Here is a 25,934-nt window from a genome sequence, read left to right as displayed (position 1 = left end):
TAAGGACAAGACAATGCTAACTTCTGACTCCCAAAAAAATACATTTTTTCATTTGTTCCTGTAAGTTTGAAATTTAAGCCTGAAACCCCTTTAAAGAGGGAATATTCCTAAAAAGTCCATGGACCAGATAACACACTAAGGAAATCAAAGTATAACTACATGATGATCATTGCTTTGCATTTTGTATAATTTTTCCACCATATCTATCTATATTGCTCTTTACAAAAATCTTGTGACAGAACTTTATCATCATCATTATTTTCAAATCTAAGAAAATTAAGGCTCATAGTAGGTAAATGATCTGCCCAAAGTTACATAGCTAGTGACAAAACTTAACCCATTTTCTTATTCTAAATTCTGTTTTATACACTACAGAGTTTCACCAAAAACACATAGAATTTGTTCAACAGCTTACAATAAAATATGCACATATACACTTATTTTTTGTAACGCTGTAAAGGAATTAGGTAGATTTTATCCTTCTCATTTTATAAATATGGCACAGAAGTTGTGACTTTCTCATGGTGACACAGCTACCAAGTAGAACTTTAATACTATCTGAAGAGGGGAAGACTACTGGGTAACCTAAGGAGGTACCACATATCAAGGACAGTTAAGTAATTGACCATTTATAAAACACTAACACAGACAGACAGACAGATAAATATCATCTCCACAGAGAAGGAAAAAAGGAAAAGCTTGCTGATTTTACAGTTTTGGGGCCCCAGCATGATTCTAGTGGAAAGGGACAGCACAATGAATAAAAACTCATAAAGCAATTCAATATGTGAGTATGTGGTAAAAATACGTTGAAAACATACCCATTTTGAGGTCCTCCATCGTTTATCACATTTAAATGAGATAACTGCTTTTTCAAGTGGAGTTTGTAACTTGCATTAATTCTTAAAAATAACATCTGGAAAAAAAATAAAGTTTCTTAAAGCTCTACTGAAAGAAGACATAAGTATCTTATCAATATCAAATCAGAAAAAAAATTTTAAACCTTTGTTTTGGCATATACTTTTAAAATACTCCTTTGTAAGTATTTTATTGCTATTTCGATACAGTTTTTTTGTCCTTAGTTAAAAGCTCTTTTTCCCCCTTTCAGCAGTACGTCTTTTAGTGATATGGTTTATCCTTGCCTTTCTGTATCTTTAAAGTCCTCTGAGATATGTAAGTGGGATCAACCATGACAGATAAAAAGAACTTTAAAAATGGAGAATTCTGTAATATATTAACTAGGAACTTGATAGAAAAAGCAAAAAAGTCTCAATGGTAGAGGCAAAGATACCTTCAGCCTCCTAAACTGGTAAAATTACTTGAAAGCATTTTATTGCTCCTGCAGACAGACTTGTTGATGTAATGGCCCAATACTTCTTTGGGAAATACCTGACCTAAAATTATATACAATTTTAATCTATGGAAACAGTTTTGTGGAATAACATATTCCCAATTTGTTATTTTTCCTGGTTGTGCCTATTACAGATCACTTAAGCTGATCTAATAAATATTAATGATAAGGCATATTGATCGAGTTACTTTATATGCCATCTCATTATTCTATCATTAATTCCTCCCCTATCCAAATTGGATTATAATCACAGTCAATAACATAATTTATATTCATTGATAAATGCCAACTCTGATTTTCACATTAATAATGTAATGAATGACGTAAATAGAATCTGACAACTCTGATACTCAATGGACAAATGGAATATCTGCTTTTTAGAATTGCTGACCACATAGCAAAACTATTATTGCTCTGACCTGTCAGAGTAAGGGCACTTTGAAATCAGAAAATTTTATCCATGTTCCCTAAGTCAATATAACTGGAAAAAATAATCATATTAGAATATGAACTAAGTTTCATTGTGCCAAAATGTATAAAACATTCCAATTCTACATGCATAGTATATATTATATTAAAAAGTTTTAGAATTGCTACTTACTTGTGTTTGTTCTTCTGGAAGGAGATCAAATATAGCTTCGTGCATTTTTGCCATTTGCTTACAAATATTCCTGAAACAGGCAGAAGGAACGGGAGCTTTCACCTCATACTGGCAGGGAAAAATGAGAATTATGTTCATATCCTCTGGACTGCATACTGTCCCGAGTGTTCCCTAAGTGTTTTCTGCCCCTATATGTCTAACTCTGATAGAGTGCTCAAGCTCACACTTCAATTGTGATCTGAGCTACTTATGCAAATCTCAAGAACTTTTCATTAAACATTCTAATCTACTTTGAGAGAGCCAGCATAACCTTGTGGCTAAGAACATAGGCTGCTTTCCTGAAGATAGATGCTTGGGTTCAAATCCCAGTTCTTAACAGTTCTTAGCTATATGACATTGGACAAGTTACTTTATTTCTGTATCTCAAAGGGCTTTCTGTGAGAAGACTTTAAAAGATGGCTCATAGAAACACTAAACAGTACCTGATACAAAGTAAGTACTCAAAAAATGTTAGTTACTAATCTAGCTCAATACACAATAATGAATCATTACAGTAGGCCCTCTAACAGATTATTTTTTAAACATGATTTTTAAGAATGTGTCAATATAATCATCTCTGAAATCAATATAACTCTGGTAAAATTAAAATGTTCTTTTTCTTTTGTAGGTGGACCAATATAGTAATCATATTTACCCTAAGGTTAAGGGAAGACATTTTCCACAATGATCTATATTGAAAATTTTAGGTAAATTTATTTTACTATTCTTACATCTGGAAAAACATACTGGTACAATATAGATAATCATCTTTTGGCCCATATTTTAAAATTCACAACTTAAATTATATGCCATTTTTATTCACAAGACAAATATGGGCTAAATAATTATATTTTAGATGTACTAATCTTATAGAGTTCATTAAAATGATGAGCTCCAATAAACTGCTATAGCAGGACCATGCAGAAGTCACCATGTGCCTGGACCAAGATAAGCAAAGTTGTAACCACCCAAAGATTTTTCTCTTTTGACCCTAAAAATATATCAAATATCCCCTTATTTTTTTGTTAATAATAGCTATAAGGCATAATTCACATACCATAAAATTTACCCTTTTAAAATGTATAATTAACTGGTTTTTAGTAAACTCATGGTTAAACAATCATCACCGCTAATTTCAGAACATTTTCATCACCCCAAGTAGAAACCCCATATCATTAGTGTGATTCTTTTCCCCACTCCCATTGGCCCTGGCAACCACTAAACTCAATAAATGGAATCACACAATATGTGGCTTTTTGTGACTGGCTTCTTCAATTAGCATAATGCTTTCAAGGTCCATCCATGTTGTAACATGTATCATCAGTACTTCGTCCTTTTTATGCCTGCATGATATTCCATTGTATGAACATACCATAGTTTATCCAATTATCAACAGATGGATGTTTGGGTTATTTCCACTTTTTGGCTATTATGAATAATCATGCTATGAAAATACAGGTTTTTGTATAGACAAACTGTTTCAATTCTCTTGGGTATACACCTAAGAAGTGGAATTACTGGGTCGTATGGCAACCCTATGTTTAACCTTTTCAGGAAATGCCAGAATGTTTCCCAAAGTGGCTGTACCACTTTACAATCCCACCCCATAGTATATGAGGGTTGCAATTTCTCCATATCCTCACCAACACTGTCTTTTTTATTTTTTTGTTACTTTATACTTTTTGTTACTGTCTTTTTTATTTTAGCTATCCCAGTGAGCATCAAGTGTTATCTCATTATGGTAACATCCCCTTAATCTTAACTATCCCCCTGTACTGGATTGAATAGTATTTCCCCAAAATTCATGTCCACTTGGAACTTCATGATTAAATCCACTGACTGGTGTCTTTATAAAAAGAGAGTGAAATTCAGACACAGACACACACACATGGAAGATGGCCACATGAAGACAGTGACTGGAGTGATGCATCTATAATTTAATGCCAACAATTGACAGCAAGCACTGAAAAGTAGAACGATGCAGAGAAGGATTCTTCACTTAGAGCCTTCAGAGGGAGCATAGTCTGGCAATGCTTTGATTTAGGATTACGAGAACTACGAGAGAATAAATTTCTGTTGTTTTAAGTCACTGTGTAGTAATTTGTTATGGCAGCCCTAAGAAACTAGTATAACCCCCAAAACCTTCCATCACCCCTGCTTTCCCTATAGATACTATTCTTTCCATCTTACCTTCATCATCACATTTTTTCAGTCACCTAAACTTGATATTGTAGTACTTTATTCTCATCTCTTAAAATTTGGTTCTTGCCAGCACCCAAACCACCTTCCCCTACTACTAACAATCTTCTGACATTTCTCTACAAAAAATCACTAAAGATGTCCTAACTTCCAAATTTAGTAACTCTTCTAGTTCCCCTTCCTCATTGTTCTGCAGTATTTCGCACACCCTCACACTTGAAACACTATCTTCATGTAGGACAATGTTTTCCTGTTTCCTCTCCTAAACTTCCTTTTCTTCTGTCTCCTGCCTTAAGTGCAAAGCTTCTTCAACATCAATGTCCCTTTTTCTTCCCCTCTTTTCTCTCTAATCAATCTCACGACTCCTAATATATCTCTAATCCTGAACCACTTTACTGAGTTTAAGTCACACATTTTCTAGATGTTCCATTCCATAACTAAGCTGACCATGAATTTTCCCAAACCTGCTCTTCTTACTCATTTCAATTACAACTGCTGGTATTATAACATCCTGGTCACACAGACTTGAAATCTCCAACTCCTTTTCCTCGTTTCCTTGTATTGAATCAGTGACTAAGTCCCATCAAATGTACTTTCAAATTATTTTGCACATTAGTTAGCACATTAGATCAGAGTTCCTCAACCTTTCTCTACACTACTGACATTTTGAGCTATATAATTCTTTGTTATAGGGGCTGCCTGTGTATTGTAGGATGTTCAGCAGCATCTTTGGCCTCTACTCACTAGTTACCATATCATCCCACTACCCTAAAAAGTGACAACCAAAAATTTTCCCAACATTTCTGAATGTCCTTTGGGGGACAAAATTGTCTCAGTTGAGAAATACCACTCTAGGTGAGGCGTTCAATACTTCTCACCTGAAAAAATGTTGTAGCATTTTCACAAGTCCAGATATCAGTTCAACAAACATTTACTAAAACTACCTGGCACATAGTAAGCTCTGAAAAAATATTTTATCAGATGTGTATATGTACACATATGTGTATATATACGTTCACAGGTATATACATATGTATGTGTATGTGTATGCTTGAATGAATGGGTCAGATACTCTGCTAGCTGGAGGGTACAAAGATGAATCAGAGAGAGTCCCTTTGGAGAACTGTCTAAAAGCTAGTTGGTGTTCCTGAAAGTGGACATTGCATGCTACAGAAACATGGGTGAAAGACATTTAGGCAGTAACAGACAGAGATGGCTTCCTGAGCAGCACAACTGAGCTGCTGAGTCTTCAAAGGAAAAAAATTAAGTAAAAGTATTCCAAATAGAGGACATGCCATATCACCTCAAATTCATTCTATATACTATCTGATTAATCTTTCTAAATTGCAATTCTAATCATATGATCTATTAGTTTAAAAACTTTTGGGTTTTGCTTCTGTTTAAAATTTAGAAAGCTACAAGGGTATGTTGCTACTACACTACCCACAGGAAAAAAAGTACAATAGTTTATAAAATCATAACTTTTCTTAAACCCATCAGAGAACAGAGGTCATGGAAACCCAAAAAGTGACAAGGCCCTCTGAAGTCAGACGAGACACAGGAACTATCTCATTTTGGCAGTGCATAGGAAAGAAAGGTGACCACATAGAAGCAAATAAGAAGAAAATAACATTTCAATAAATTCTCAAAGGCCAAATGTGAACCAGGATATGTTTAGAGTAAGTGAGAACTCTACCCATAAGGGGAGTTTGCACTCAGAAGGGCCTTCAGCAGGTACTTATAAACAACATTGGGGTCAAGGCAGGAGACCACAGAGGGTTACTCAGTAACACAGGCAAGCAGGAGGTGGCTGCCACTAGAGAAAAGAACAAATGCCACTCACTTCCTGGAACCCTTCTCTTATAAAAAGCAAAAACCTTAAGTCACTAAGAAGAGGCAGCAAACTCCCATCCCTGGAGCCACTGTGTGAGGAGTAGAAACAAAACATCTCTTCCAGAGGGAAGAAAGAAAAACACCTTAAGTCCAGGATCCTATACCACTCAAAGCAGAGGTGGGCTACACATGGAGGAGGAATGAGAACACTGAGAAGATTCCACATCCAGGAACTCACATTACCTGATTTAAAGACTTACAATAATGCTATAATAATTAAGACAGTGTGTTATTAGTGTAAAGAAAGACATAAAGGTCAATGGAACAGAGTCCAAAAGTAGACTCACACAAAAACAGTCCATTGATTTTCAGCAAAGGTGCCAACAAAGAAAAGATAGTCTTTTCAAGAAAAGGTGCTAGAACTATTAAAAAAAAAGGAATATTGACTCATACTTTGCACTAAAGTTGAACCTTGAACAACACAGGTGTGAACTGAGCAGGTCCACTTATATGTGTATTTTTAAAATCCTGTGTTGTTCAAGGGTCAGCCTATTTGATCCACAGTTAGGAATCACAGATGCGGAGAGCCAACCGTAGTTAAATTTTTGCAGAGTCAGAAGTTACATGTGGATTTTCAACTGCATAGGGGGATGGGCTCCCCTCACCGCTCCCCCCACATTATTCAAAGGTCAACTGTATAAGCAAAATCAACTAGAAATGGATGATAGACTTATATATAAAATCTGAAACAATAAAACTTCTAAAAGAAAGTACTGGAAAATGTCAATTTTGAGTTATACAAAAATTTCTTAGGCTAAGACAAGAAACATGAACAATAAAAGAAAAAATGATAAACTGAAGTTCATCAAAATTAAAAACTGTTCTCTGTAAGACACTGTTAAGAAAATGAAAATATAAGCCATGGACTGGGAGAAAATACTTACAGAACACATATTTGATAAAGGATTTGTATCCAGGGTAATAAGAAGAGAAAAACCACAATTTTTTAAAATGAGCGAAAAATTCGAACACTTTACCAAAGGAAAATATGGATGGCAAACTAACATATGAAAAGATGTTCGTCATATTGGTTATTACATAAATTAAAACCACAGTGAGCTCTCACTTCACACAGACCTATTAGAGGACTAACATTAAAAAACAGACAATATTAAATGCTGCTGAGGATGAAGAGCACCTAGAACTCTTATTCATCACAAGAAGGAAGACAAAATGATATAGTCACTTTGGAAAATAATTTGGCAATTCTTTATAAAGTTATTGTAAGTTTTACATTTCTATACAATCATCAATCTATTCCAAGGTATTTACACAAAATAAATGAAAACACATGCCCACACAAAGATGTGCACATGAATGTTTAGAGCAGCATTATTCATAACAGCCAAAAACTGGAGACAACTCAAAGGCTTATCAATTGATGAATGGATAAACAAATAGTGGTACATCCAAACAATGGATACTACTCCATAATAAAAAGGAACAAGCCACTGTTAATACATGATATAATATCCATGAATTTTAAAAAGATTATGTTAAATGAAAGGAATATGGGACAACAGACTGTATTCTGTATAATTCCATTTATAAGACATTCTGGAAAGGGCATAACTATAGGAATGAAAATCAGATAAGTGGCTGTCAAAGTTTGGGGATGTGGGAAGAGGACTGACTGCAAAAGTATCCAAGGGAATATTTAATAGTGATGGAACTGTTCTATATTTTGATTGTGGTAGTTCCACTACTATACACATTTGTTAAAATCAAACTATATACTTACAAAGAGTGAATTTTACTGAATGTCATTTATACCTCCATAAACCTGACTTAAATTGCTTAGCTTTCCACTGGTAAAGTTCTTCACTATCTTTCCAACATATCTCCCACTCCTCAGTTCACCCACCCTAATCATTAGCTAAATGGCATGCTTACCTTTGTTATTATTAACAATAATAGCAAAAGCATTAGCAGTCAACATTTACTGGAACTTGCTATAGTCAGATACATGATAAAAGAAAAGTACTCCACATATACTATCTCATTCATCCTCACTGCAACTCTGAGACTCTATCAGAATCCCCATTTAGAGAGCAGAAACTAAGGCATAAAGAGATTAATAATTTGCCCAAGGTCTTTCAATGGCCAATATGTGACAAACACATAATTTGAATTTAGGTCTACCCAACTCTAAAACCCTAACAATAAACTTCTTTCTTATGATTCCTACCAACATGTCTGCTCAAGCTATTACCTCAGAGTACCTCTACATCTAAACTTTATTTGCCTTAATCTTATCTATCTTTAAAAGCAAAACTTTAAAAGCATGCCTCATCCATTAAGCTTTCCCAGATCTCTCTCCATAGCTGGTGACCATCTCTTCCAAAGCATTAAAAGAACCAATAACACTAAATCAATTCCTTACCTCTGACACTTGACATAGTCTACCTCCTGTTATAATTATCGATATACTTTTCCTATTAGATAAATATCTAAAAACATTTACTATTTGAGAACAAAATAGTAGGCTACTTCACCCTTGTGCATCCTTGTTACCTAGCACAATTTAACTTACTGAATGAATGAATAAATGGTGGCTAGGACATTAGTCTAGCCAGTAACACAATTCAATGTTAATGTTTCATTCTATACAAGCAATGGTAACCTTACTAGCTTCTTCGAATTGACCTATATTATATTATTGTGTTATCCTTTATTTCGTGTTAAATTTTCAGATAAGAAAATGAAAAGCTAAAAACTGAGAGGCTAACCCAAACCAACCACTGCTTATTATTTTGGTATGAATTAAAAACAGGGCCAAACTCCTGGGCAACCCATTAAAAGAAAAAAAAAAAAAAGCAAATAGGGCAGTGAGTGGCAAAGAGATACTTCTTAATAAGGGGAGAACACAATATGTCAGGATAACAGGAGAAGTCATCATGGGGAAGGTAGTAGAGAATATACTAAGCTGCTATAGTCTAGGCACATTCTTGAAAAGAAAAAAAAACAACAAAATATGATGAGGGGGTGTGTATGAAGTTTATAAAAGACTTAAGAGACATAATTACTAAATGCAATGTGTAGACCATCTAGATATCTTTGTTCAAACAAGTTATTGTAATAGGACATTTTGGGACAACAGTAAATTTCAAATAGAAATAGGTATTAGATGATATTAAGGAATTACTGTTAATTTTGTTAGATGTGATATGGTAGAGTGATTATATAAGCACGAGTCCTTAGTTTTTAGAAATATATACTTAAGTATTTAGAGATAAAATACCATAATGCCTCAAATTTATAAAATATTTTAGCAAAAAAACCAATGTTAATGACTATTAAATATACGTGAGAAATAATGAGCTCATTAAATAATCATCTTTATTTTTCTTTGAAATAAATAAATAATGAGTTGTCATAGGAAAAAGTCTAGCCACAGTCCCAATTCTTGTTCAAAAACTCTAGATGACCAAAATGATGGAATAAAGTCAAGGTTTTAAGAGAACTGGTACATTTTTGGTTTCGCTTCATTATATTCCACAGCTTATTACTATTTATTTAAAACATTTCACTATTTATCATTTACCTTACTCTGCATTGTTGGTGTTTATAGTCCTCTCCCTTATTAGACAGTAAACTTCTTGAGGGTAGTCACAATGCATTATTTATTGACTTTGGTACACAAAAGAATGTCACGTACCAAAAAGGAAACTGGTAGAACAGAACTGCTTTGGAATTTAGCTTGCACTTGGCAATCATAAAGAAAATAGAGAATTTCTACACAATAATTTCCTCCATACAAAACTAGAAGCTAATTTAACAGGCATAATATAGGTATGTATCCACAAAACTATAAATTCCTTAACCTTAATTAAAAAAAAAAAATTCTTAAGCTTCTTAAAAGAGAAGCATAAAACATCTATGTTATCTAGAAACTACACCAGAGGTTCTTAAAGTGTGGTCAGGGGACACTTGAGAGTCAGAGACTCTTTCAAGGCATATGTAAGGTAAAAACCATTTTCGTAATAATGCTAAGATGTTATCTTTTCAACTCTCATTCTCTCATAATTGAATAATGAAGATTTTTAGATGTCTTGTGATGATGTCATTCTGAAGGCTCAGGAAATGTGTGTATTCTTGTATTTTAAATTTTTCTTAGTTTTAATTTCTAATATGGTATGTACTGATAGGTACAATTTGCATAAACAGAAAGTTCTTCGGGGTCCTCGATTATTTTTAAGAGTATAAAAGGGTCCTGTGACCAAAACATTTGAAAGGTATTAAACAAATGCAATCTTTTATACCCGAGCACTCCTTTCTCACTGTCAACATCAAAGGTTTAGGCGCATGTATATGTGTGTGAATGGGCACCACTTTATCTTGCCCTTTTATGATTTTTATGTGCCTGTTGCTCCTACCATCTCAAAATCTGAAGAATGCAAGTAGGAGGAAAAGCACATCAAAGTGACATACTTTATAGGATTAATTACTCTAAATACGCTCTTGGGCAAAAAGTATAAACTAAGTAAACTTTCAAACTTTCAAGTTATGAAATTTCTGCTTTTTCCCTCAGACATGTGTTGAACAACTTAGGGAAAGGGAAGAGTAAGGGACAGGGCTGATTAAGTGACATTTTCCTAAAGATATCATCCCTGTGTAATTGAGAATTCTTTGGAAAACACTGCTTCTTTTAATGACATACTAAGAATGAGAAGCAAACAAGAAACGAAAACTAAAACTATCTATGAAAGAAATAATAGAGCACCTCATACTCTTCACTTTTAAAGTAACATATTTTTTCACACAAAAAATTTATTTATACTTGTTCCTCGATTTACTTGGTATTTTTTTGTGCAAGTTTTTTACACATGGTAAATATTCACCACCACCCCCCCTCACCCCATTTATGCAGACTTTTTATACGCAGTTTCCATTTACATGGTCTCATTTTACACAGTTATTTCATTTCCATTATTGGTGATTACTCTTTCTAAAAAATAATAGCTTAACTCAGCAACGTACAAAGAACTAATACTAATAAACAATTGTTAATGATCTTCTCTTTCATTGGATGGCAAATTAAAAAGTATGGGCAACTACTGATGTTTTTCAGGATTGGTTTTACAAATATTTTGCCATAGAAGCTAAAAATTACATGAAGGAAAAATGTCTTCCTTTTAAAATACTTATACTTTTAGATAATACACCTGGTCATCCACACTTTTTTTTTTTTTTAATGCCTACAGCACCTGGTATTCCTAGGTGGTCTCCCATCCAAGTACTAACCAGGCCCGACCCTGCTTAGCTTCCGAGATCAGACAAGATGGAGAACATTCAGGGTGGCATGGCCATAGACATACATCCACACAATTTAGAACATCCAAATATGAAATTTGTATATTTGTCACCAAATACAACTTCCTTTAGATCTAACCTTTAGATCAAGGCATTATATCTACCTTTAAGATTAATTATATTAAATGGAGTTTTAATGATATTTTTAATAAATTTGGAAATAATGAATCACTTACAGAAGCCTGGAATAAATACACAATTTTAAGTTGTATCAAGAATATTGCTTTGAGTGCTATAAAGCCATCAATTTTAAATGCGAGCTGGAAAGCAATATGGCCAGAAGTAGTTATACCAGGGAATATGGTTCCAATGATGAAGAAGGATTAACTGGCATTATTAATTTATTAAATAAATTTCAAGAAGAAGGCTCTCACAATTTGAATGTGAATATTAACAAATTACTAGTTGATAACAAATTAACTGATGATGAACTAATTCACTTAATATCTGAAGCCCATGCTGCCGATGAATACGGCAATGACCTTGAACCAGTTTCATTCGCTGCAACAAATATTTACAAAGCTCTTCAAGTGGCCAAAAAACTGGAAACTGCAATTCTAGATGCTGATCCAAACATCCAACAAGTATTAAAATTTCAAAAAGATTTTAAAAATGTTGCAGTGAATATCGAAGAATTTATGAAAACTTAGCAAAAGATGGGGTTGGAAAAAGATCATCCAAAAACATAAACATAAATAGTGAAATCAAAGTAGTACTTCCAAATATTTCAAGCGATAAAGATGGTGACTTTGTGCCAATTAAAAAGAGAGGTTGATTGCTTTAGATTACAGTATAGACACCAACAGCAAATAAAATTTTGGTTTTTCTGAATTTTTATTAGCATTTTTTTGTGTGAAAATATGTGAAATAAATATTTTTATGACTTATGTTGGCCTATTTCTTGAGTATTTTTTGTACTTGTGGACTCTTTTTATGCAGTTTCCTTCTACATTAAAAAAAGATGCATGGAACAGATAATCCACAGAAATTGAGAGACAGGTGCACTTTTTTCTCTATCTTTATCTTTGTTCTCTCAATTCTATTCCTCAAAAAGTCTTTAAGACTAAAATCTGTTTTGAAGAGGGTACATATTTGTCACTGCAACTAATATAAAATAACTTCTGTAAGAATTCTTTTTTATTCAGAAAATCACAAATATAATTGTTTTGGTCCAGTGGTCCCCAACTTTCTGGCACCAGGCACCAGTGCTCCTGTGAGAATCTAATGCCTGATAATATGAGGCAATAATGCTAGCACTGGGGAGCAGCTGCAAATACAGATGAAGCTTCCCTTACTTGCCAGCTGCTCATCTACTTCCCTTACTTGCCAGCTGCTCATCTACTGCCCAGTCTGGTCTGTGGCCCAGGGGTTGGGGACCCCTGCTTTAGGGATGCATATAAATTATTTGGGAATCTGAAGATTTTACTGAGTTTTTTATAAACCTGAAGAATTTGATTTGTTAGACAACTATGAAAAGTCACAATGCCTTTAAGCAAAGCCTAATAATTCCTATAAATCATTACCTTAGATAACAGCTTGTCGAATAAGCTATCCATTATCGCTACAAGCTTAGCTGATATTTCAGCTATGTGGTCATGGTAGTCCTGTAATGAGAAATAACATATTTTAAAGCCCTTGGGTACGTCTAAAACATTCTTAATCAAGGAATTAAATTTATGCAAATTCAGTAGAGAACATATGGAAAAGTACCTTAGTGATATGATCAAAATGCCTAAGCATGCTATACTGCTTAGGCTGCAGTCGAGCTTCAAAATGAGCCCGGATTACAGGAATGTAGTGTACGATTAACTGCAAACAGCGTGAAGAAAGAGCTGAAGACCCAGGTGGTAGATATATCATGGAGAAACAAAAAAGGATATTGTTGACTTTAAGGACATAAATTAAGTAAAAAATGTCAATTAATTTTATAAGACCCCAGTTCATTTCATAAATGAAGAACAGAGTGGCAAAAAGCAACATGTTTCATTTTGTTTAAGAAAATTATTTGATACTGAATAATGTAATGAAAATGCTGATTTTCCAAATGTACTCAAGTTGTATTACTGGCACGAGGAAGCTAATGACACAACTGATTCTCTTCTGACATTCAGATACCTTTCACCCACAGTATTCCATACACATTACATCTTAACATTTTCCACAGTGGTACAACTTTCAAATAACTTATACTTGTTAGACTGAAAATTCCTCATAACATTTCCTCAGAAATTAGTTTTTCTATTATGGCAATACATAAAAGAGCGAAATAGCATTTGCTACTCCGAGCCTTTGGTTAGAATCACAAAAACATCAGATATACAAAAACACGAGTATACTGACATCATAACACTTCAGCATGTGAATTAAATTCAAGAATCCATACCCAAATTTTTTGTAGTTATTGTTTTTAGTCCAACAACTTGCAGTGCACCAGCTCCAAGAACTAACTGGCAACTTCTTGAATTGAAGTACTAACAAAAGAAGGAGAAAAAAATCATCTATTGAAAATTATTTATTGTATGCAGGCAATGTGTTAACAGTTCTAAAAATACATTCCTCTTTCCTCTTATTCGAGGATCAAATGAATTTTCTACTGGAACAATTAGGATCTATTTATGTAATGAGAAAAAGGGTGTGTGTGTGTTCCTAAATGATAACAAATATTTACAGTCTGGTAGGAAAAAAAGTTGAGAAATGCTAAAAATCAGTTGTTTAGAAATTAACTTTGCATTCACAAAACTGTTCAGTCTTTTCTTTAGTCATTCTTACTGGACAGTCCTATTTTTAAAAGGATAACAAAATCTTTCCAACTGAAACATGACAATTCAATTGGGGGAAAGAATTAATTGATGGATTATAGATATTTGAAAAAAATGAAACCTTCTTTTTATGTTAGCAGTTAAAAATATCTGTTAATATGAAATGGCTGAATAAAATTATCACATTTTTATTTTACATCAATGGTTCTGAAAGAATGATTTAAGAAAAATCTCTAACCTTAGTGAGATGAATTTTGTAAAGTTCAGTGAATTCCTTCCATGCACATTTGAAACCAGTCCAGGTTTTTTGACCTAAGTGGCCTCAGTCATGTTCAGCACCTAACGAACAAATCATCTCCTGTCTCCAATGTCATTAACAACTCTATGGGTGTAATGAGGAATCACTAAATGCAGAGTGAGAAGGAAGAAGGCAGCCTTCTTCCAGTAACATGTGATTTGACCACTATCAAATGTCACAAAATTAATGTGTTAAAGATAACTTAACCTTGAAATGTCTTTGAGTTGGAAAATTAGTCACACCCTAAAGCAGTGGTCCCCAACCTTTTTGGCATCAGGGACTGGTGATCCTATGAGAATCTAATGCCTGATGATCTGAGGTAGAGCTGAGGCCCAGGAGAGCAGCTGCATATACAGATGAAGCTTTGCTCCCTCAACCGCTGCTTACCTCCTACTATACAGCCCATTTCCTGACAGGCCATGGACTGGATATCGGTCTGCGGCCTGGGGGTTGGGGACCCCTGCCCTAGAGAATTACTTCTTCTAACTTTGTTTCCATAATGTAGTAAAATCATACCCACCTTCAATAAATCTGACAGACGAGTAAGCATGTCAGTAGTAATAGATGGAATATTATCCACACACTGGCAATATTCAAGGATAATTCTTATCAACAGCAATACAGTTCTATAAGAAAAGAAAGATGACTCAGTAGGCAGTCAAAACAAAAAAAAATCAAACTAATTTGGTATATAAAAATCAACACTGATCTTGGTAACTGCTAAATTATGTGTTTTACCTACAAGGGCAGCAGAGTAAAAACTAGGGGGAAACAAGAGAGATTCCTAGGGTGCAAAATTAAGGAGGCATTCAATTTCAAGGTCATTCACTTACAGGGTCAGCACTTATATAACACTGAAAATAAGTACCTCCTTAAGTTTGTGCTGTGAGCACACAGCTCTCTGTGTGGCATCCATATTAAGTCTCTTTTATAAAGCAGGTATATCTCATTCCCTGGCCAATTAAGAAACACTAACCACCCTCAAGAGAGCACATAATCTTGTTAACTTTAATCCAATCCCTGACTTGCTTTCCCCCATCTCTATGTAATCTTCCTGATGTTTCCTATAATTTCAAATGCATAAAAGAAGCTGCAAAACTTCAGAATGTTGTCAGTTTTGCTCAAATAAACTCTTACAAAAATCTTCTACAGGTTTGGACATTTCTTACGTTGACAGTCACAAAAAGTTCTACAAAGATGAGAAAGTCATCAGCTCATTAGCAGGACATATCATAAGTTGAAAAGAGAATTACTGAGGTTAAATATGACTGAAATTAAGGGGAAAAGAGGCATTCATTTAGGATATATAAGTTCAATGAGATGCTCAGAAATGAGTGATCTGTGTAAAATAATGTTTTATAAAAGTCTGAAGGATATTAGGAAGTAGAAATTTAAGAAAGATAGTGTCTAGCCTTTATATGGAAGGGATGAGATTACTATAAAAAGCATTGCCCTACCAGAAACAGAAAAGAACTGTACTGGAGAAAATAAATGAAAGTGTTAGACTACAACGAGGTACTTTTGAGTTTGTGGTAATAGAGATTGAGAAAAAGCATCAATTCTATACATATTTTTTGACTACTTATTGGGTGCCAAGAAAAATTAAAATGGTAAGATATGATTCCTACCTTTGAGGAACTTAGAGTCTAACCAGGGAGATATATACATAAATAAATAATTCTAATATACTGTGAAAAGTGCCATGATAGAGGCAAGTAGAGTCACAAGGAGAAAATCATCCATTCTCCCTGGAAGGGATGTCTATTTCAAAACAAAACAAAAAACAAAAAAAAAATACTTATACACTGTCGAGAAACAAAGAAGAAGAGTGAAAAAGAATTTTAGTCTAGATATTGGGAGCTAGACCTTGATTTTAATTATGACTTTATTTGGGTCATTTTTTATTAACCATTTAATCCTCGAAACTTCAATTCTGCTAACAGTTCAAAGGGAACAATAATCCTTGAAATGTCTATTTCACGACAAAGTTGTAGAGATCAAATGAGATCGTATATATGAAAATACTTAACCCATGAAGTGCTGTTAAATAATATGAAGATATTTTAATTACTCATTTAATAAAAGGCATGTTGCACTAGACAAACCACACTGGAATTGATATTTTTCTTAATTAGCTTGATTTTGGAATACTGAATTGGTAAAAGAGGAAAAGACCTAGTGACAAATAATGATAATGGAAACAACTACCAACTATCAACTTCATATTAGGTGCTAAATGCTTTATATAAATTACCTGCTTAATTTTTGCAGTAATTCTAAGTACAGTACTATTTTCCACATTTTGTTCTACAAATAAGAGAACTGAGGCAAATCGAATAATTTGCCCAAGTCACAAAGAGTACAGAGACCCTGGGATTCAAACCTAAGCAGTCTGACTTCAGAGCCCACAGCTTCAACTATTATGCTATATACTATACCCTAAAAAAAAGCTGCACAAAAAAAGAAAGAGCTTGAGACACTAAGAATATCATGGAGACACTATACCACCCTTGGACCATGTAACTCTAGATTTCTTGTTACACTGAAAAATCAATAAGCCCTTTTTTGCTGAGCCACTGTATTCCCTAATGAATACAGAACACTACAAAATATAGAAAATAAAAAAGAATCTGTAAAATTTCCTTTAAATTCTTTGTAGGGTTTTAAATTGTTAACCTAAAATTTCCAAGTCGCATCAAGGGGGAATGAGAAAACCTATGTTTTAGATAATTGACTCAACTATTAAAGAAAAATGTGTCACTCACCCAACAACAGCATATTGTTGTCCCTCGACAATAAGAACTTCAGCTGGTTTCCTTTCTTCTGTAGCTAGGGAGTAAAAAAATAAACAAGAGAGACATAGGTAAAAGATGAAACAAAATATTGCAGAAAAAATTTAAACTAGGAAAATGAAGAAGATAGTTACTATTTAGGGCCTGAAACTGTCTAATTTCTGAAAATAAATATCAACTTCTTAGGAAGCGATTTGGCACAGAGTATATAAAGTATAATGGGTTTGAAATCTGAGAGATTTGAATTTGAGTTCCAGTACTGCCAATTAATTAACTTCTTTGAGTCTCAATATCTGTATCTATTAAACATAGATAACAATATCTATCTTTCAGGATTATCGTTAATGATATAAAGATAATGATTATAAACTGTCTATCCTCTAGGTCTGGCACATGGTAAATGATCGGTAAGTTGTAAAGAAAAAATGTTATTAGTTTGGAAAAGCAGAACTAACAATTCAACTGATCTTTTCTTTATTATACTTCTTAAAACACAAGTTAATTCCTATATTCAATGGATAGATTATATATTAACTTTTCAAGATTTTAATCCAGAAGTTACTTTATTTTCAGCATGTGATATTTCCTATCATTATAAAACAAAATTCAGCATGCTGAGACCAAAAGAAAGGTGGACTGGAATATTGTCCTGAATCAGCCAAATTAATTAGATTACCATGGGCAAGTCATCATGCTTCCCTAAGCTTTAAGATCTCTATGGGCTCTAAGACATTTGTGAATGAAAAAGGGGCTATGTACAAGTTCAGTGACTGAAAGTAACCTCACCAGGTAATCTGATCATAAAATCCTAATCAGGCAGGTCATGGTACGTAGTCATGCCTCAGGCCTACAACTTCCCAAGTAAAAGGTTAACTTTGCCTTAGGCAAGCCCTGTCCATTGTTTCTGTGCATCTAGGTTAACAGACCTTTGAAATGCCTCTTTTTCAGACCCTTATAAGATTAACTACCCTCAAGAGAGCACATAATCTTAACTACCTCGTACCCTGCTTTCTCTTACCTTTATGTAATCCACCTTACATTTCCCCCTTAATTCCAAATGTGTAAAAACAATGGCAAAACTGTCATTTACCCAAAGCACTTGAAATCTTGCTTCCCAGCATATGTCCTCAATTTGGCTCAACTAAACTCAAAACAATTCTCTACAGATTAGGACATTCTTATGTCAACACATTAAATGTCTATTTCATTTCTTTCAAGCAAAGAAATTCAGTGTGATGTAATTTCTAATCACAATTTACTCTGTATGCCAAATTAAATTTTTTGATAACAGGGGCTGTATCTTAACCAATTCTCTACATTGCAGAGAAGTGGCATAGTATACACTTAAGAAAAAGAGCCCTAAAGTCAGTCTGTCTGAATCTGGATCCCAGTTCTACCATCTCCTAGCTATGTAACCTTAGTCAAGTTGCTTAACTTCTTTGGGCCTCAGTTCTCATATTTGTGAAATGGGAATACTAAGTGTCTAGCTCACGGACCTATAAATGAGATAACAATGTAAAGTGCTTAGAACAAACTGTCTAGCATGAAGTAAGCACTCAATACTAACTTATCCATTTATTGTGTTACTACCTATTTGGCTAGGGATGGGGGAAATGAAGGTTATCCATTAACTTTCCCTATCCCCCCTCCCTAGCCAAGTAGGTAGTAACTCAATAAATGGATGGTTTGATGAATAATAACCAAGAATCCTCAACTTGGTAAGAACTAGTAAAATATTAATGGACTTCAAATAGCATATACTTTCTTTACTCTCAGAGGAAAAAAGAAAAGAAGAAAACACTGGGATAGAAGCAGGGTATGTAGAGAAACCTCCCACGGTCTGTATCCTCCAACAAGGAAGAAAAATAAATAGTTCACTTTGCAGGAAAAACACATAGTTAATTCAATCACTGTATGTCCTTTTAATTAAAAAACCATTGTGTTTAATTAAAAAAGCATGACAGTGGATTACAAGACTGTTTATGGACAGAAAACATGTCAGTCATCTAGTATGACATCTCACACAATGGAAAGTCAATCAAATATAGCTTGAAACAGTGTATGAGTGATAAATCTTACAATTTTAAACCTGTGTTTCAGTGTTTTATTTTTCTTTCAGTTTTTGCTACTTGAATGCTTTTGCTTTGCTAATATCATATGGTTAATTTAAAAAATTGTGACTACCATCCAATACTGTTATCTACTAAAAATGGTCACTAGACAGTCTACGGCCATGCCACCCTGAACATGCCCGATCTTGTCTGATCTCGGAAGCTAAGCAGGGTCAGGTCTGGTTAGTAGTTGGATGGGAGACCACCTAGGAATACCAGGTGCTGTAGGTGTAATAAACAAACGAACAAACATTAAAAAAAAAATGGTCGCTCGACAATAGAAATTTTTACTTAATTCCCTCAATTCCTCTCTCTACCATATGTGAATTAATCTACTTTACACTTGTCTTTAAGGCCTCTCTTGTCACAGTGGTAGAAGAGATAGCCTTTCTCTTGAATTCTATTTTTGATTACAGGGACCTGCCCCACACTGTCACTCTTATCCTAAAATAACCTTCTTCCTGTTCTTGTTAAACATGAAAATATAATTCAGCTTCTAACTTAAAACTCCTCCCAACTCCCTGAGTGGATTTAGGTAACCTCAAATTTCTCTCATGTCTCTAGCTGCCACTTTGTAACTCACTTTCCCTTCACAGCCAAACTTGCTGAAAAAGTAGGCTGTACTTGTCCATCCTTCCCCACCTTTCCAGCTGCTTAGCCCTGAACTACAATCTGACTCTATCACTCTATTGAATTGCTAAGATTGCAAATGATCTCCTACATGTCAAACTGGTAATCACTGTATTTTACTCAGTCTATTTCTTAAGTAGAAATTGCATTTTGTACAAATATGAAGTACACGACTTAAAAACATTTCAATGTAAAAATATTAAAATTTCATTAAATGCATAAAATTTGAAAATGCAACCGCCTCCTCCATTAAAAATATTCAAAGACTTCAAAGTTTCAAATCTGGTATTATAGGATGAGTTGTATATAAATTTACATTATTATCACATGACAATTCCATTTTAACTTGTATACAAAAATATTTCCCATCCATTGTGAATCTTTCATATGAAACCCAACTGGTATTTGATACCAGTGACAATTCTCTTCTTGAAGCTCAAATTTTTTCACTTCTGTGTTCTGGATATCTTCCTACCTTGCCCTTTCTTAGTCTCCTTCATAGTTCTCTTTTTCTATGGTTCTTTACATCTGGTTTTCTTATATCATACTATATCTTGCTAATATACTATGTCTAATGTGATTGCTAATGCATATTTTTTATTAGACTTGGCCCTTTTCAAGTAGAATAACTGCTATCTCTGTTCCAATATCTGACACATAGATGATTACTAGTGTTCGACGAATGAATACATGTCTCTTAAACAATATGATACAGTGGTTCAGAACATAGCTATGAAATTATACAAAGCTGGTTTCAAATCTCAGCTTATCACATTTGTACAAAACTCCTTAACCCTTCAAAGCCTCATGCTTTTTCACTTCTTCACTGTTAAACAAGGTAACAATAGTTTCTTCATCATAGATTGTTGAGAGGATAAACTGGAGTGACGCATACAGAGCACCTGGTCCAGTGTTTGGCATGTGATTAACACTCAATAAATATCTGAAACTATTATTATAAATTACCACGGATACTTTTCCAGTCAACTACTTACTGGGAGAATTAGTTCTATGCTTTAAAGAGGTATTGTCAATTAAAGAAATATTAAGCATTCCTACAAAAAGAACAAACAATATAAAATTGGAAGAGAGTGTGAGAAAAAATACACATACCCCCTGATTTTTTTTCAGGTAAAGCAATCTTTCCATCTGATATAGAATCAACAAGATCCTGAAATTCTGCAGGAACATCAGCTTGCTTCCAGCGCTCATTGTCTAAGAGGAGGCTATTCAAAAGTAAAAATGAAGGAAGATAAACTTTAATAATATTTCAATGCCATCTTCCTTGCTTGGAAAAAAAAAGAGCTGATTAAGTACATAAGACTTTTGTTATGTCTTTTAATAATAATAAAGACTACATGTATCTTAGTTAAATTTAAATAGAACTCATGCAATACAAGGCACTGATTTTTAAACAGTAATTAATGACTATTAGCTATTGTGAGTACATAAAACTTAAATAAATTAAAATCATTCATAAATAGTATGAATACTTTCAGAAAATAGTTCTCTTTTTATATCTCTTGGCCTAACCAAGAAAAGTCTTGAAACATAATCAACTTCACTTCGAGTGGGAAAGGAAAAGCTATCTACTAAGGATCTTCCTGAAAGATACTTTAATGGAAATAAACATTCTAACTCCACTTTGGAAAGCCAAGAAACTTGATTTTAATTCCACAATCTGCATTTAAAAAGAAAAAAATTTGTCAAGGGTATGTTTGGCAAATCAATTAAGTTTCTTCTTTTAAATATAATTATGTTTTGTAAAGAAATGGAAAAAAATTTAAGAACAGAATGGACATGGCAATACTACCTGAGTTTGGTTTTTCTTTCTTCATGAAACCTGTTTACAAATTTATTAGCTTGGCTCTGAAGTGCTCCAAGTAATGACATGCTTTTTCTTCCACAGATCTGTTCAGTGTCTAAAATGAATGTTTCCATTAATCTAGAAAGTGTTATGAATTCCGTGGAATTTAGCTTCTCAAGAAAACCATCCTAAATTTTAAAGATAACATAAAAATCATGACATTCAGTATAACACCAACTCATTTTAACAAGTGTTAATATTATACTATTTTTATGACATGTAATTATGTTAATTCATAAAAATTTCTTGAAAATCATTTTTAATGAAATTTTCCAGTAGTTTAGTCCCAGAAATTGAACATAAAAAGTTTAAGATGTCCAAATTTTATTCTGACCCCTTTATAATACAGATCAAATAAATTCAGGTCATTCTATAAAAATTTCACAATATTGGAGTTTAACTAATTTTATAAATACGTTGCTTGGCTAGTTATACACACACACACGTGTAACAGCATTATTAATTTCAAATTAATTATTAAGGTATTATATTTCAAAATAACTCTTTTAATCATTTATTTGAAATGAATACTTGAATAAGTTTTCCTATTTCTTTTATCTGGATTATTTTAATATCTCCCTTATAAACCACACCAGTACTGTTAAGTTTATCAAGTGTTAAAAATATAATATGTATTATATGGAACATAGGGACATAAGCAAGGATCTGAATCCAGATCTCCAAAATAATTACACTATGTATAAAATAGCTAAAGCTTTATCAAAACAACTAACCTTTGCTCTTGACATAAGAAATTTGACAGCTCGATCATGGCATATATCTGAGGCACTATACACTAACTCCTGGATAGTATTTGCCAGCTTTCCTAGCTCTAAGTCAGTTAATTTCATGTCTTCGTTCACCCTATAAATGATAAAAAGAGATTACGACAGGAAAAGTTGTAAACACATTGTTATACATTGGTGGCATATCCGTAAAAAACAAAAATTTTTCACATTTGAGGAAAAATTCTGTGATATCTCAAATACATTTTTTTGTGGTGAAGCATCACTTAAACAAGCTCAGGTAATACAGATATATTTTAGCCTAATCTTATATAAGGATAATTTTTTCTTTCTGCTGTAGTGTTTTTAATACTTAGTTCAGACTCTGGTTGGAAATGCTACAAAAACTATAGCAAAAAAATTTTTAGTTAGGTATAAGGTGGTAGCTGTGGTAGGTTTTACATAAGTGTTTTGGATGACACAGTAGAAGGAGGAAGAAGGAAGGAATGTTATTTCATGACCAATGGGCCATTTTTTAGTTAGAATTATGAATGATTGTTAACTAACATTCAGTTTAATTGAACGTTATCTGAGCATTTACTGTATTTAAGTGCTTGGCACTAGAAGGGATATAATACATCACTGCCGCCAAGAAACTTATAGTTGAATAGGAGTATTTATAAGATGTAATGCATTTTTTTCCAGTTTTGAGAAAGAAATGTAATTAAGACTTTCAGTTTTTATACATTTTACCCCTGGGGCATATATAAAAATCACTGATTCCATGCCAATAATTCATTTTAGTGTCAATAAGAACAAGTTAAGTGCTTTAGCATCATTTTTCTCCCTTTTGGTTGAATTAAAATAATTTTCGAAGATATTACAAAGAGGCTCTGAAATATACTAATTAGAGACAAACCACTATTCTAACTGGGCTAAGGTGTTAAAGTTATTTCTGGCTAGCCTTCGAAATGATAATATCACTAAATTTACTAAAGCTTTAAAATAATAGAAGGATTAATATTCTTAAAGTACTCTCAGAAACGGTAATTTGTTTGGTTCTCACTCTTTGAGGCAGGTAGATAAGTATCTACTTTACAGATGACGACACTGAATCTTCGAAAGTTTAACTGACCTATCTAAGGTTATAAGATTAAAATAGTTTGGGACTAGAATCCAGAATTAGTCTAATTTTATTTCTCATCTACTAAGCTTCCTTTACTCCAACATTTACTTCTATATAGACAGCTGAGTGCTATTTCAATACCAGCTCCCACAAAACTGTGCTTAAATTTCAAAGTTTAAATTTATTATTAAAATAAAATTTTATTTTCTAAAGGATGCCTAAAATTTATCCCCATGTAACAGGATGATAAAGAATTTGGAACTCTAGGAAAAATGCTACCAATTCACAAAGATATAAACAGAAAATAGCAAATAAAAACTAATGTCTTTTAAAAAGCAGGGTGACAATTCAAAAAGCTGGGAAATTTTTTTTTTAAATCATTTATCCGTAATTCTGCTTTTTAAAAAGATTTTTAATTTTTAAGTCTAATTGGATCTTTTTCATGTTATTGAGGGAAAAAACCTCGTGAACGTTTCTGGGTATATATAGAAATGAATTGAAAACAGGACCTCAAAGAGATATTTGCACACCCATGTTCAAGTAGTAACACTATTCAAAATAACCAAGAGATGGAAACAACCCAAGAGTCTGCTAACAGATGAAAAGATAAATAAAATGTGGTCTATACATACAATAGAATATTATTCAATCTTAAATTAGAAGGAAATTCTGACACATGCTACAACATGGTTGAACCTTGAAGACATTATGCTAAGTGAAATAAGCAGACACTAGAGGACAAATACTGTACGATTCCACTTGTATGAGGTACCTGGAGTAGTCCAAGTATTGTGGGGATAGAAAGTAGAAGGGTAGTTGCCAGGAGATGGGTGAAGGAAGAATGGGCGGTTGTTAGATAGTTTCACTTTCGCAAGATGAAAAAATTCTAGAGACTGGTTGCACAACAATGCGAATATATTTACCACTACGAGACTGTACACTTAGAAATAGTTAAGATGGTAAATTTTATGTATTTTTTCCAACAATTTAAAATAAATCATTTTTTAAAAAAACCCGACAAAACTTTCTAATCTTTTCCATTATTTTTCCTTTCCCATTTCCTGCTTGGGAAATTATTCACTCTTTTGTGCCCATTTCAGCATTGCAATAAACTTACAAAATTGTAGATTATTTTGACAATGTTAAGAAAATAAAGAAAATCTACCACTAACAAGGATAAAATGCCAGACATCATTTTTGTGTTATAGCCATGACACAATTAAATACTACAAAAACACCAGATACAAGAGGGTGGCTCCATAGTGTAGTGGTTAGCACGTCTGCTTTACATGCAGGAGGTCCTGGGTTCATGCCCCAGATGGAGCCACGGACCATACCCCGGGTGCGCCTGGCCTCCCAAGTGTGCCAGGGGTGCAAGGCCCTGGGTGTGCGCCGCGAGCATGTGGGAGGAGATGACAGCCTTCAGAGATCCAGTTCTTAAAAGGAAACAACAACATCCATAGGTCAAGGATGGAAGTGGGGAGGTGGGGGGAATTAAAGAGGGGGAAAAAAAAAAACAGATACAAGAATAGCCAGAGCCCTTGTAAAAGTCAACTAGTCAGAGTCACACTTATAAATATACTCAATTAATTTATTGCTCCTTTAAGCTGGGTAGTTCCCTGACATACATGTGCCTATAAAACATAGGAAGAACCATCTATAGAACCTGTTATCATGTTGTGGGAGCACATAATTGGGGAAAGCCAGAGAAGCTTCAAAATCTAAAGTGAGCCACAATGGAGGTGGTAAGGGAGGGCTATAAACTATGAGACCACATCTGATTTAAAGGAATCTCAAATAGTATGGCAGAGTGTTAGTTACCTTGCAATATCTTATCTCTTTTCTGCCACAATAATAGTTTTAGCTGGCAAGTAGTCAAAAAGCTAAAGATTATTTCTCAAGCCTCCCCTACAGCTAGTTATAGCCATGTGATAATATTCTGGCCACCAAGATGTGGGTGGAAATAATGAGTACAAATTCTGGATTGTGCTCTTCAAAAAAAATAAATAAATAAAATATAAACAAATCTATGTGCAGGCAACAGAGAACTAACAAATCCAAAATCTAAATGGATTTGTAGTAGACCAAGAATTATCAAGCCAGTCTTGGAAGAAAGGTAGGAGAAATTATTCTACCACATATTGAGTCTAATTAACAAGCTATAGTAACTAAGACAATTTTACTTAATGATACTGGTACAAAGGCAGACAAGTGAACAAAATAGAGTCTA

The 25,934-nt window shown here is 33.6% G+C and overlaps 1 protein-coding gene and 2 pseudogenes across 5 annotated transcripts in view; 1 reads left to right on the top strand and 2 right to left on the bottom strand.

Annotated features, from left to right (window-relative positions):
* VPS54 (VPS54, GARP complex subunit) overlaps positions 1 to 25,934 on the bottom strand; it is a 90,102-nt gene that overhangs the window by 1,796 nt on the left and 62,372 nt on the right. For 4 of the 5 annotated variants that reach the window (XM_006909551.2, XM_006909553.2, XM_006909552.3 and 1 more), the window contains exons 13-22: positions 22,588 to 22,717; positions 21,800 to 21,981; positions 21,100 to 21,212; positions 17,219 to 17,282; positions 14,974 to 15,079; positions 13,780 to 13,867; positions 13,107 to 13,228; positions 12,920 to 13,000; positions 1,953 to 2,060; positions 822 to 916 (exon numbers count right to left, since the gene is read on the bottom strand). In XM_006909551.2, coding sequence (XP_006909613.1) covers positions 822 to 916; positions 1,953 to 2,060; positions 12,920 to 13,000; positions 13,107 to 13,228; positions 13,780 to 13,867; positions 14,974 to 15,079; positions 17,219 to 17,282; positions 21,100 to 21,212; positions 21,800 to 21,981; positions 22,588 to 22,717 — 1,089 coding nt within the window. Of the gene's footprint in view, positions 1 to 821; positions 917 to 1,952; positions 2,061 to 12,919; positions 13,001 to 13,106; positions 13,229 to 13,779; positions 13,868 to 14,393; positions 14,495 to 14,973; positions 15,080 to 17,218; positions 17,283 to 21,099; positions 21,213 to 21,799; positions 21,982 to 22,587; positions 22,718 to 25,934 lie in introns of those variants that run through there. The other variant, XR_003045653.1, reaches the window with a different exon arrangement.
* Positions 11,279 to 11,397, bottom strand: LOC112478127 (annotated as a pseudogene).
* On the top strand, positions 19,469 to 19,587 carry LOC112477943 (annotated as a pseudogene).

The sequence above is a fragment of the Pteropus alecto genome, unplaced genomic scaffold (assembly GCF_000325575.1).
Source record: "Pteropus alecto unplaced genomic scaffold, ASM32557v1 scaffold131, whole genome shotgun sequence".
NCBI classification, from domain to species: Eukaryota; Metazoa; Chordata; class Mammalia; order Chiroptera; family Pteropodidae; genus Pteropus; species Pteropus alecto.
The sequence above is the reverse complement of the archived record's forward strand: the minus strand, read 5'-3'. Positions and strand labels throughout refer to the sequence as shown.